The sequence below is a fragment of the Monodelphis domestica genome, chromosome 1 (assembly GCF_027887165.1).
Source record: "Monodelphis domestica isolate mMonDom1 chromosome 1, mMonDom1.pri, whole genome shotgun sequence".
NCBI lineage: Eukaryota > Metazoa > Chordata > Mammalia > Didelphimorphia > Didelphidae > Monodelphis > Monodelphis domestica.
Genome location: NC_077227.1, coordinates 430332906 through 430345208, shown reverse-complemented (window position 1 = coordinate 430345208; position 12303 = coordinate 430332906). Strand labels below are relative to the sequence as shown.

Below are 12303 nucleotides of genomic sequence, written 5' to 3'. Positions count from 1 at the left end.
TTAAACTGTGGACTCTTTAGGGGAAAAAATCCTTTCTAAGATTAATGGTTTTCCCAGAAGAAAATATGATCAATCAAATTTTGTTTTCCAGTACAGATTTATTATCATATTGTCCCCTTCTTGAAAAGTATTTGCCTTTGCTCACTGATTAATTTTTAAAAATGTATTAGTCAGGGGGGTATATCATTTTGGCTGTTGGGTATTGTCCTTCTGATCACAGATTATGCTTCTTTGTCACAAGGCTACACTTAAGCAGACAGTCCATCCTGTATTATGTATGAGGAGAAGTAAGTGCATGTCCTTGATGCCAATCTCTCAGCAGTTTTAATTCTAGGAAATGGCACCAGACTAAAAAAAGGATATAGGCTAACAAAATGCCTGCACTCTACTATGTACCAACAGTAACTCCCTGTCACACATGGGAGCAAAGTACAAACACTAATTTTTTTATGTACTCTTATCCTGTGGTATTCCTGCTTATTTCCATAATCTTCACGAACTGGACTTCTAAGATCCTATATCCTCAGAAATATATTATTATTTAGGATATGGAAAGCTATATAACAATTTGAAGGAGGCAGAGCAGTCTCTGAGAAAGTGATTGAATATATCTTAGTTTCAGATAAAATCTCAGAATCTAGCTAAGGGGTCACTGATGAGCTCTTCTGCAGATTTTGTTTTGGGTATGGGGACTTGTGATTTAATTGGTGTAGGGAACTCTCTATGAAAGCAGCTCAATAGTTGTCCTTTAATTTATAGTTTCAGAGAGTTGTCTAGGGGGTCACCAAGCAGTTAAATAACTTGCCCAGGGTTCATTCCATAGATAGCATGTCTTCAGTGAGCCTTGAATTCAGGCTGGCATGCCAAATCTTCTAATTTTTCCACTGTGCCTCCAAAATCTAGAGCATCCCACCTGCCTTCAGTGAGTTCCTAGTGATGCCTCCATTTTGGGGAGCGACCTTCCTTCTCTCCTCCTCTTAGCTGTGCTCCTGACTTTCCAGACATCAACCCTGCGATCCTTCATCCTTACCTACCGCCCTCCTCCCCCCACCCCTCTTTCACCGTGTGTGGTCTGTGTTTCGTCTTCCCTTATTGGACTTAAGTTTCTTGAGGGCATATTCACATGTTCTACTGTATTTTTATTTACTTTGTTAAATATTTCCCAATTACATTTTAATCTAGTTCCGCTGGCTGTGTTTTGCCAGGATACTCTTCCTGCCAGACAAAAACAACAGGAGATTTCCCTTCTTCAGGGCTGAGAGGGCTAGAGAACGCTAGCTCCAAAGGACAAGGGAGCGATGGCCATGCCGGCGTCTGGCGACACCTGCTGGGCGATCCTGGAACTACAGGAGAGCTGGACACCACAGAGGCTGAGGATCACAGTCCCTTCTGGCTCATGAGGAAGCTCATGAGGAAGTTTCCATTATTTTCCAAAGTTTTCTAAGTCAGTAAATAAGCATTTGTTAAGCATCTATGATGTGCGGGGGTGGGGTGGCAAGTCAGTCCTTGCCCTCAGGGTGTCCCTGATCTCAGTGGTGAGACAACAGGCTAACAAATCAGTGATAGGATAACTGGGCAATAATAAACCCAGGAAGCCCAGGGAGATGGGAGATGGCCTAAAAAAGGCCTGGAGTCAAGAGGGAGCCTCTGTGCCAGGAAGGGCTGGAGACCAATGTAGCTGGATCTAAGACTACTTGGGGGAGTATAAGATGAGAGGGAATACTGCAGGGGCTAGGTTATGAAGGACTTTTTCCCCCCCAAACCCTTACGTTCAGTCTTAGAATCAATACTATGTATTGGTTGTAAGGCAGAAGAGTCATAAGTGCTAGGCAATTGGGATTAAGTGACTTGCTCAGGGTCACACAGCTAGGAAGTATCTAAGGTCACATTTGAACCCAGGACCTCCTAACTCTAGGCCTGGCTCTCTATCCACTGAGCCACCCAGCTGCACCCTTATGAAGACCTTTTAATGTCAAACACAGGATATTGTATTTAATCCTGGAGGGAATAGGGACCCCCTCCCCACTGCATATGGGGGGGGGGTAGTGACACGACTGTCTCAAGACTGGAGCATTAGGAAAATCATTTTGGCAATTGATAAAACTTTCCTTTTTCTTTGATATTGTCAATTCTGTGTTTCTGAGAGAAGTTAGTGATAGTGATTTTTCTGGGTTCAGTGTAGGGAAAGGTAGAGGATAATGAGGGGGAGGTAATGAGAGAAATCACAAATCTTCTGAAGCATTCTTGTATCTTTCACATTGTGAGAGTCTTTGACACAAAGTTTATGAATGCATTAGCTGGTGTTTTATAAATTTCAGCTATGATTTCTTGATATTATTTTCAAAATAAATCAGTTTAAATAAGAAAATGAGAATTTATAGAATTTTATAAAAAGTTGAGTCATGAAAGGAAAATTTGGAACCATTTAGTCCAACTAATTTTATAGGCAAGGAAACCGAAAACCAGAGGCTGAATAATTTGCCTAAGGTCACATAAGTAGCAAATAGCAGAGTCAAAATTCAAACTTGGGTCTTCTGGTTCCAATTCTAGTGTTCTCTTTCCACTAGATCATTAGTTAAATGACTTGCTCAAGATCATCCAGTAAGGCCCTGAGTAGAGACTTAAATCTTGTGTGTCTGACTTTAGGGCAAGAGTTCTTTCCACTTTGTATTTCATTTGACTCTTTGCTAATCTCACTATGGTACAAAGTAGGTTAATAACCTAAAATGAATCACATTCATCATTGTCAAATTCTGTCACACAAATATAGACAATTATAGGAGCAGCTACTCACTAACCATCTACTAGCAAGACGCCAGCATCTGTAGAGACCAGCAAGGCCTGGCCCCAGGAATCTGCGCATACAGCTTCATGAGGAAAATTACTGCAGAAACACTGGGACTCCCAAGGCTACAAGACAATACAAGCATTGAATAGTAAGTGCACCCGAAAAATCAAACCATGGCTTGTCAATGGAAATGTTCAGTACCATGGCTGAAACAGTAACACAGATGCCCTTATTGAACACTTCAAGATTGAAAAAGGATCAGGAATTTGTTAATTCTCTCAAGGAGCAAAACTCCTTTCAATTAATTCATTAAAAGAAATCTATTAACATGTTTCTATGACTGTGAAAAATATTTTCCTATATTGTCACAACTCATTTCACGTTTCGGGGGAGTCAAAATATTACAAAAAAATTACTACATGAAGAGTGTTTCTCTTTCCCCTTGAAGTTAGACTAACTGATGTACATTTTCAAGGGGAGATGAAAAGATGTTTGGCTTTCAAAATTATATCCCACCGCTTTGTTTTAAGTGAGATAGTGAATGTATAGTACTTTGTAAATCTTAAAGCACTATATGTTAGCTATTAATATTAGTTATTTAAAAAGGTCTGCCTCCTGTGTTGCTGATTCAGCAAAAATATCAAACCACACATCACTCATGAGCTTGATTCTATTTCCATAATACTGTTTCTTGACCAATTTAACATTACAGAATCTACAAGAGAAAATTAGCAATGCTTACAGGAAATGGGCCCATGAAAATAACTATATTACTTCACATAGAATATATGCACTGCATAGATTGTTTTCCTTAAATTGGACACTCAGTTTCATTTCTGACAGCATCACTTCTCATGTTGCTACTATACCTACCTTTAGTCTAATATAGGATGGGAGAAAATCATATCACAGCTGTTCAAGAGGCTCTGAAAGGGTTAATAATTTTCTTTTTTTGGGGGGCAGGGAATAATTAACTTTCAAATCATATGCTTAGGTTCTGAATGTCCAAACCCCAAAGGTTGGGGCTGATTTGATTACTCAGCCAAATTGTAATGCTGAATCTTTATTCCTGCTTGTGTTGAGACACAGATGTCCTAGAATAGTTTCCAGATGTATACAAAAATATGGAACACTTACATATGCATATGTGTACTTTTATAGCAATAAAAATGAAGCAGTCACTGAGGAGCTAATTCATATTATCATCAGGCCTCAAGGTGGAGGTATTTTCAGGAAGATAAAGCAATTATATTTTCCATATGTAAAATTCCCTCTGCAAAATCAGACAATTGCCAAATACGAAAAATGAAGTTTTAATTGGTGAGATGCCCTTTTTGGACTGGTCTTCTGATGAGTATAGGGATTGGATGACAGAGAAAAGAATCTATAGAATACTAAAGAATACTCTTTAGTAAAGGCAGTGCCTGCTTCTAATGAGAGTTTAATTCATATTTCATGATTAAGTTGTTACCAATGTGCAGAAGAGGATTTTGCCCTTAGTCCAAGTTGTATCCTTACTACACAAAACTAAGACTTGGCTAAGTCTAAATATTAACAGCTTATGTGACTATAGCTCACAGAATGAGGACTCCTGAAGAATCACATGCGTCTCTCAGTGCTACTCCAGGTTTGGTTGTTTTGAGATGTGTCACAGCCTTCCTGACAGCTCAGTTATGTTTAGCATACAAAAGCACATGCAGAGAAGAGGCAACTCAAACAGACAGACTTTACTGTGTTTATTAGGGTCTGAAGTCTTGATATGACAAGCAAAAGGAAGCAAGAAGACATACTTAAGGAGGAGAGTGACTTAAGAAGGATATCTGTTTAATGCCAACAAGCACTTATTAGTCCTGGCACTGGGTGCCAGGGATAAAAACAAAAACAAAACAAATAAGACATAATCCCAGCCCTACAGAAATTTATAGTCTAACAGTTAGGGAAAAGTCATGGATGACTGTGACAGAAGGGGGAGTGTTGTATGTTTACGGAAGTCCAGACAAAGTGCTCTGATAAACTCTTATTATCTGGGCAGGCCACAGGAAGAACATAAGAGGAAAGCATATGGGGGAACAGTAGCCAGAAGTGGAAACAAACAGTTTGAATTGCCTCTGATAATTCATTCAACTTCTAGCCTGTATGATATCTGAATCATTTCTAATCCTGTGTCAGGAACATATGTATCTTTCACTCCAACAAAAATTTATGTTCCCTAAATAACCTTAATGAGTACAATGCAGACTAGAATGAAATATTATCAACTCACCTCTTTTTTACAGAGACCTGAAGTTGCCAAGCTAGTTGGAGCATCCCCTCTCACGATAGTTTTCAGTTTCAGTGCCTTAACAGGACAGATAGCTCATTTAAGGTGTGTTCAAATTCAGATTTATGACAGAAGGATAAACAGCTATAATTTGCACAATAACAACAGCTGGCATTTACACAGTGCTTTTCAGTTCAACAAAGTACTTTCATAGCCATCACCTCATTTAAATTTTCATGACAACTCTGAGGGAAGTAAGGCAAAAATTATTATTTCCATTTTACAGAAAGGGAAACTGAGGTTTGGAGAGGCTAAGTAATTTGCCCAAGGTTATAAATCTGGGAAGTATGGACTCTGAACTTGGCTCCAGTTCAATTGTCTTTCCATTCATCAAAAGAGAGGTAATTTTAGGCTCAGGTATTCCAATGTCCCATAATGTTGTCTTACTGAATTTGAATAATAGTAATTTTCTAGCAAGTTTTAAGTGGTCACAATCTCTTACCAATGTATTGTTAACTTAAATGTTTCAATTAATCTGTATGCATTAATACCTTAGTGCCTCTCAATCTAAAAAATGTTTATGATGTACCTAATCCCTGAGAGATATTGTACTCTGGGCCACAGATAGGAAGATGCGAAAAAAAAAAGATGTAGTCACTATCCTCAAGAAGCATATTATAAGACTAGAGTAGTGATGGTGAACACATGGCACACGGCTTCCCTTCTCCCTCCCCCCCCCCCCCCCCCCCGAGTTTGTTACTAGAAAGGCAGAGGGACTTGGGTGGAGCTGCTCCCTTCCCCCTCTCCACTGTGCCTGATGACATTTTTTTCATTTCCCATCCCTCTGCCCAGCAGCAAATGGGAGCACATGGGGGGGTAAGGTGGGCAGCTCACAGGTGGCAGAGCTGTAGGGAAGCAGAGTACTTGGGCCACTCCCTTCCCCCTCTTTATACTTGCTAAGGACATTCCTCACTTCACCCACCCCTCTGCCCAGAAGTCCAGTGTTTCTCTCTCCCCTGTGTGGGGTGGGCAGGTGGGTAGCTTACCCAGCATGTGAGGGGGAGGGGCACAGCACTTAGTCTCTGAGGGAGAACAGTCATGGCACTTGGTCTGGGGGGTGAGGTGGGGGCAGGATCCAGCACTGTCTCTAAAAGGTTTGCCATCACTGGAGGGTCTAAGTGATGTAAGTATTAAAAAATTAGGATGTGATTGAAGGAATGGGTAAATCTAGATATTGGGCTAGATTTGAGGGAAAGATTACTTTTAGCTGAGGAAAACAAATGGGGTGTTATGTGAGTTAAGACTTAGAAGGAAAAAAAGGGATTCAACACTCTAGGATGTAAAGAGTTATCTCACTCACATTTGTGAGAAAGCATTTAAGGCCAGGAGGTGGCAAGATAAACTACGGAAACAATTAGTTTAATTTGGCTAAAACTTAAAAGAGTATATTAGATGTATTCTGAGGTGAGTTGGAACAAGGCTGTTGATAACCCTGAATATCAAGCAAAGGGATCTTCTACAGGCCAGAGGAAGATGCTGAAGTGATCAGTCAACTGACTGGGGAAAAATTCAGAGACAGGGAACTGAGTAAACTGTGGACAGGAGGCTATTAAACTGATCTAGGTGAAAGATGATGAAGGCTTGAATTAAGGCACCTAAAGCATGAGTGGAGAATATTGGGAATAATGCAAGAAATGGAAAAGAGAAAGAATTGACAGGGAGAAAGAAAAGTCAAAAATGATACTGAGGTTTTGAGTATGGGTGCCTGAGAGCATGGTGGTTCAGAGAAACCAAGAAGATGGGGCAGATCAGGTTTCTGGAAGGAGATGGATGAATTCAGTACTGGACATATGAAATCTAAAGCACTGGTGGGTCACTCAGGTGAAAGAATTTTTCAGCCAGCTGGAGATATGAGATTGAAGCTCTAGGGAGAAGTTGGGAGGTAGATTCAATTCACTTCAATGAAGCCAACTATGTTTAAGACATTGTGCTAGGTGCTAGGCTAAGCTAGGGATACAAAGACAGAAATTAAAAAAAAAATAATGCCTGGCCTCAAGAAGCTTACATTCTACTGTATTGTAGAGTTGTAGATTATATTAGATATGTAGATTTAAAAATCACTGGTAGAGATGTGATAATTGAATCCATGGGAGCCCATGAGATCTAAAAGTAAGAAAATAGAGAAAAAAAATGCTGAATACTAAGGTATGAGTGATCAATTAATCAACATTTATGAAATTCCTACTATATATGCAGGGTTTTAAAGAACTTATATTTTATCAGGGCAAATAATAAAAACATAAACAATTAAATAGAAAATATATAAAATACATAAAAGGTAATTTGGAGCGGGTAAGTAGCTGGGAGGGTTAAGAAAAAGTCATATAGGAGGTGATGGCCGATCTATGCTTTGAAGGATACTAGAGAATATAAAGGGTGGAGATAATGAGGAAGTACATTAGAGGTATGGAAAACAGACTCATGGGAAGAGAGATGGAATATGGGAGAACAGATATGGGCCATCTTGTGTGAGGAAAAGGAAAGAAATTCAATTTGGCTAGACCATGGAGTGTGAAGGAGAGTAATATGTAATAAGTCTGCAAAGGTGGACTAAAACAAGGATGTAAATGCTAAGTAGATGTGTTTATATTTTATCCTAGAAGTAAGAGGGAGTCATTGGAACTTTCTGAGCAAAGAAGTAGCATATTTAGTTTTACAGTTAAAGACTATTACTTTGGAAGCTGTGTGGAAGATGCATTGAAGATGGGGGTGGGGTGGGGAGGAGGATCTTGATATGGTTAGTCTAATTAGGAATGGTCTAGGTTAAAGGTGATAAGGGTATGAACTAGAGTGGTGGCCATATGAGTAGAGATAAAGGGTGGATGCAAGAGATATTGGAAAGAAAGAATTTATAAGACTGTGTTTGGCTATGGGGATAACAGAGTAAGACTTTGAGTTTGTGAATATAAGTCAGTAGAAGGATTGTGGTATCTTGGTTAAAAAAAATTAGGAAGCTAGGAAGAGAGATGGATTAGTGGTTGAAACACAATGAATTTTATCTTGAATGCACTAAGTTTGAGATGCCTACAGGAAATCCTTTTTTCAAATGTTCAATAGATAGTTGGTACCATGGGACTGGAGTGAAGGAAAGAGATAGGCTAGTTACAGAGATCTGGGAGTCATCTTCGCAGAGAGAACGATATACATGGGAACTTATGAACTCATTGAGAGAATATAGAGAGAAAAGAAGAAAGGCCTAAGGCAGAGTCTTGGAAGTATACTCATGAACCAGAGAAGGGGAAGAAATAGTCGGGTAGGTTGTAGGAGGAGAACAAGGAAGAGTAGAGTTGGCAAAATCAAGGAAAGAGACAAGGTCTAGAAGGAGGGAGTACTGAATCAATGTCAAATTCAAAAGCAAAATCAAGGAAGTTAAAAAGTGAAAAAAGGCTATTGTATTGGACAGCTCAGAGGCCAATGGCTACCAATGAGAGAGTAGTTTTAGTGAGATTTGGGGTATAGAAATCAGACTAAGGGATTGAGCTATGAATGTGTGGTGAGGAAATATAAGTAGTAAGTGTATACATGCCTTTTTAGAAATTTAGAAGTGACAGAACAAAGAGATATAGGATGACATAATAACTTGAGGTGATATTGAGGAAAGCACTTTATTAGTTTTAAAGCCCTATGGAAATAGGAATTGTTATTATTATTTTTTAAGTACTGTATTTACTATATGCCTGTCTCCCTCCTTATACATATACATGTAATAAAAACATGAAGTCCATTTCATATACATAGTATCCATACTATTAGATGCAACATTGTATCTAACATTACAAACATAGATGCAACATATGACTTTTGGTTAGATTTACCTAGTTCTGATAGGGAAAGGTTGAGGTCCCCCACTAGTATAGTTTTACTGTCTATTTCCTCCTTAAAATCCTTTAGTTTCTCCTTTAAAAATTTGGAGGCTATACTATTTGATGCATATATGTGAAGTACTGATATTACTTCAATGTCCATACAACCTTTTATCAAGATGTAATTAACTACTTTATCTCTTTTAATCAGATCTATTTTTGCTTTAGCTTTGTCTGAAATCATAATGGCTACTTCTGCTTTTTCTATTTCAGATGAAGCCCAGTAGATTTTGCTCCATCCCCTTACCTTTAGTCTGTCTGTGTCTACCTGCCTCAAATGTGTTTCTTGTAAACAACATATCATAGGATTCTGGTTTTTAATCTACTCTGCTATCTGCTTCCATTTTATGGGTGAGTTTTACATTTACATTCCATTTACAGTTATGATTACCATCATATATGACTTTTGAAGTCTATCTTACTTCACCACCTACAGTAATCCTAAAGGTGACCCACTTTGATGGCCTATGCTATTTTATATAAGCATTAAAATAACAAGAAACTAAAGTTTCAGACATTTTGGAATACTCAATTTGAAAGATTGCCCTCACGTAGAAATCATTTCTAAATGAAACTTACCTGTCCGATTCTAACAAACTCTGCCTGACGGGCTTCCTCTTTCTTCCGTGCTGACTTGGGTGACTCTGGTAAGACATCACTAAAAGATCGTCTATTAAGCATGTTCTAAATAAAAGGAAACAAGTCAGTGTAGTGTGGAAGGAAGAGTGCAGACTTTAGGATAAAAATGTAGAGGTCTGGGTTCAGGTTCTGCTACTTCATATTAGTGTGACCTAACTTCTCTGGACCTTAGTTTTGTCTATCTATATAAAGAGAAAGTTGGACTACATGATCCCTAACATTCCCTCCAGCTCTAAATCCCATGATGTTATAAAGACTAGTTGAGAAAAATATTTTAAGGTCTTGTCCTAGGTCTCTGCTTATTATATTTCCTTTGAATTATCGCTACTATTAGCAGAGCTGGGATCAGACCCTAAATTCCATCTTATACCAAGCCTATGTGTATTTGGGCAATTTTTCCCCTTCATTGTATGTAGGGATTCAAGTGACCCTCTGATCTGAGAAGTGGGGAAAGATCACAAAGTATAGATAACATACTGATAGCAGTGAAGTCTTGCAGTCAATAGTTAAAAGAAGGGGCAAGTATCCAGTGCCATAAGCTGATCTGATACTGGCTTACTTGCAATCAAATGAATGAGGCAATGTAACCACCAAGAATAGAATTATTTAATAATAATAGCAACAATAAATGACCCACATTTCTACAATAATTTAAGGTTCATAAAGTCCTTTCTAGAAAATAACCCTGTAATTTAAGTAATACAAATATTATCCTTATTTTTCAGATGAGAAAACTGAGGCCAAAAGAAGAGAAGTAAATCACCTATCTTCCCATGCTTAGTTTCAGAATCATATGGGAACATTTGAAAGTCTCCTGACTTCAAGTTTAGCATTCTTTCCAATAAACCATAGAACTCCAAAGTCTCTTCCAATTTTAAATCCTATCTTATTTTTCATAGGCTAAAATCTTTAAAATATAAATTATCTTAATTTATAGTAAACACAATTATGATTTGTTGGTATAAAATAAGGAATAAAACAAGGAGATATAATCTAGCCAAAAGTATTTGTCGTTGTTATAGAGGCGATCTAGCATGTCAAAATTAAACAAAGATTCCCTATAGGTGATGAGGAGCTAGAGATGCTCTTTTTGAAGGTGATATTGCGCTAGTTATCAGGAGTCCTAGAATACTGCACAACCTCCTGGACAGGAGCCATAATCATTCAAAAGATTTTAGCTTAACCATTCACACAGGAAAAGCTAAATGGATGAGGAATGTTTATGATCCAGATTATGACATGTGGTGAGTTGGAAAATATACAGAACTTGTCCATCAGTAGAAATGTCTCAGATAGACAGTGCAAATGGATGAGTTGGGCCCATAATTGAAGAAGAGAAGAACAGGCAGATTGCCTTTGGGAAATTGTAAGGCTCCTTCAAACTTCCAAACTTCTGCCAGAAACAATAGTCTTTTTAATATCAATCTTATATTGATTATTGTATATCTGTGAGCCACAGAACACTACATATTACTCAAAGAATTAACACATATCACTCAAAGGGTAGTGGATAGGTATATGGTGGTTTGGGCAAGCTACAACACATAAAAAATAATGATGAAATGATTGAGTAAAAGAAACCATCAAAGAAATATATAATAATAATTTTTAAAAAGATAGGCTGGTGATTTGGCAAAAGTGAGGCATAACTGATAGCCCATGTATTCCACTGCACTGTCCACTTGACATCAATAGGTTTCTGTCATTAGCAGGAATGTTCATATTGATGTGATTGCAAATTTATTTGAGGACTTCTTATCACAAAATACACCATTACTGCTCTTTCTGATAGCCTATGTAGAATTCTAGGCCACTTACAGCCATTGATCAATTATAATTTTAAGAATTAAGGCAACCAGTCAACTTTTCTAAAACAAAACTTATTTTCTTGAATTCCTCTTTCTGAAGTTCTGCTCAACTAACAGTTCTTACATGAAGGAAGAGAGCCATGTGTTACCTTGTGCAGATCTGGCATCAGATCCTGATATAAAGATCTAATCAACATATCTAGAGTTCGTTGTCGTTTCTGGGAAAATGTTGGAGTTTCCAAGGTAGCTTTTTCACCATTAATTACTAAAAAAAACCAAACAAACCAAAAAACAAATTCAAAAGGGAACCCAAAATAATAAATCAGAAATTAGATACTCAAAAAACCCATCAAATATTGAAAGTGCTTAATATGTACAAGACACTAAATTCAGTGCTGGAGACAAAAGAGAAAGACAAAAGTCTCTCTGCCCTCAAGGAGCTTACATTCTACTGAGGGATACAACACAAATACATAGAAAGACTGCCTCCTTTTGAAAGTTTTCCCCAATGAATTCCCTTTAATTCAATGATATTACTCTTCCCTCTAGGTGCCTTTAATATGCCACTTTTCTTATTATATTGTAAATTCATGGAGCATAGAAATTATACCCATTCAGTCATTACTGAAAGGAACTGAGCCAACCAAATGACACTTAATGGAACTAAATGTAAAGTTTTCTTCTACTAAGATCCTTCTTTGATGCCTCATCACAGTGTAGCAATGATGCTGAGCTTCTGAAGGCTATACCAGTGAAGCAAAAGCTCTGTTAGTTATAATTGGACTAGAAAGGCTTTGAGTATCAGTACAGAAACTCCATGTTATCTAAAAGGCAGTCTATCTAAATACACAGATATTTATCACTGGAAACCTAGTCAGAGATTTT

At 37.9% G+C, this 12303-nt stretch overlaps 1 protein-coding gene and 1 long non-coding RNA gene across 3 annotated transcripts in view; one reads left to right on the top strand and one right to left on the bottom strand.

Annotated features, from left to right (window-relative positions):
* GARNL3 (GTPase activating Rap/RanGAP domain like 3) overlaps positions 1-12303 on the bottom strand; it is a 221895-nt gene that overhangs the window by 94605 nt on the left and 114987 nt on the right. For both annotated transcript variants that reach the window (XM_007474670.3, XM_007474671.3), the window contains exons 15-18: positions 11568-11683; positions 9551-9655; positions 5052-5126; positions 2799-2910 (exon numbers count right to left, since the gene is read on the bottom strand). In XM_007474670.3, coding sequence (XP_007474732.2) covers positions 2799-2910; positions 5052-5126; positions 9551-9655; positions 11568-11683 — 408 coding nt within the window. The remainder of the gene's footprint in view (positions 1-2798; positions 2911-5051; positions 5127-9550; positions 9656-11567; positions 11684-12303) is intronic.
* Positions 1173-11575, top strand: LOC103097814 (uncharacterized). The gene is made up of 4 exons (XR_458161.2): positions 1173-1444; positions 2771-2936; positions 9185-9322; positions 10336-11575. It is a non-coding gene; the product is annotated as an uncharacterized LOC103097814 (long non-coding RNA).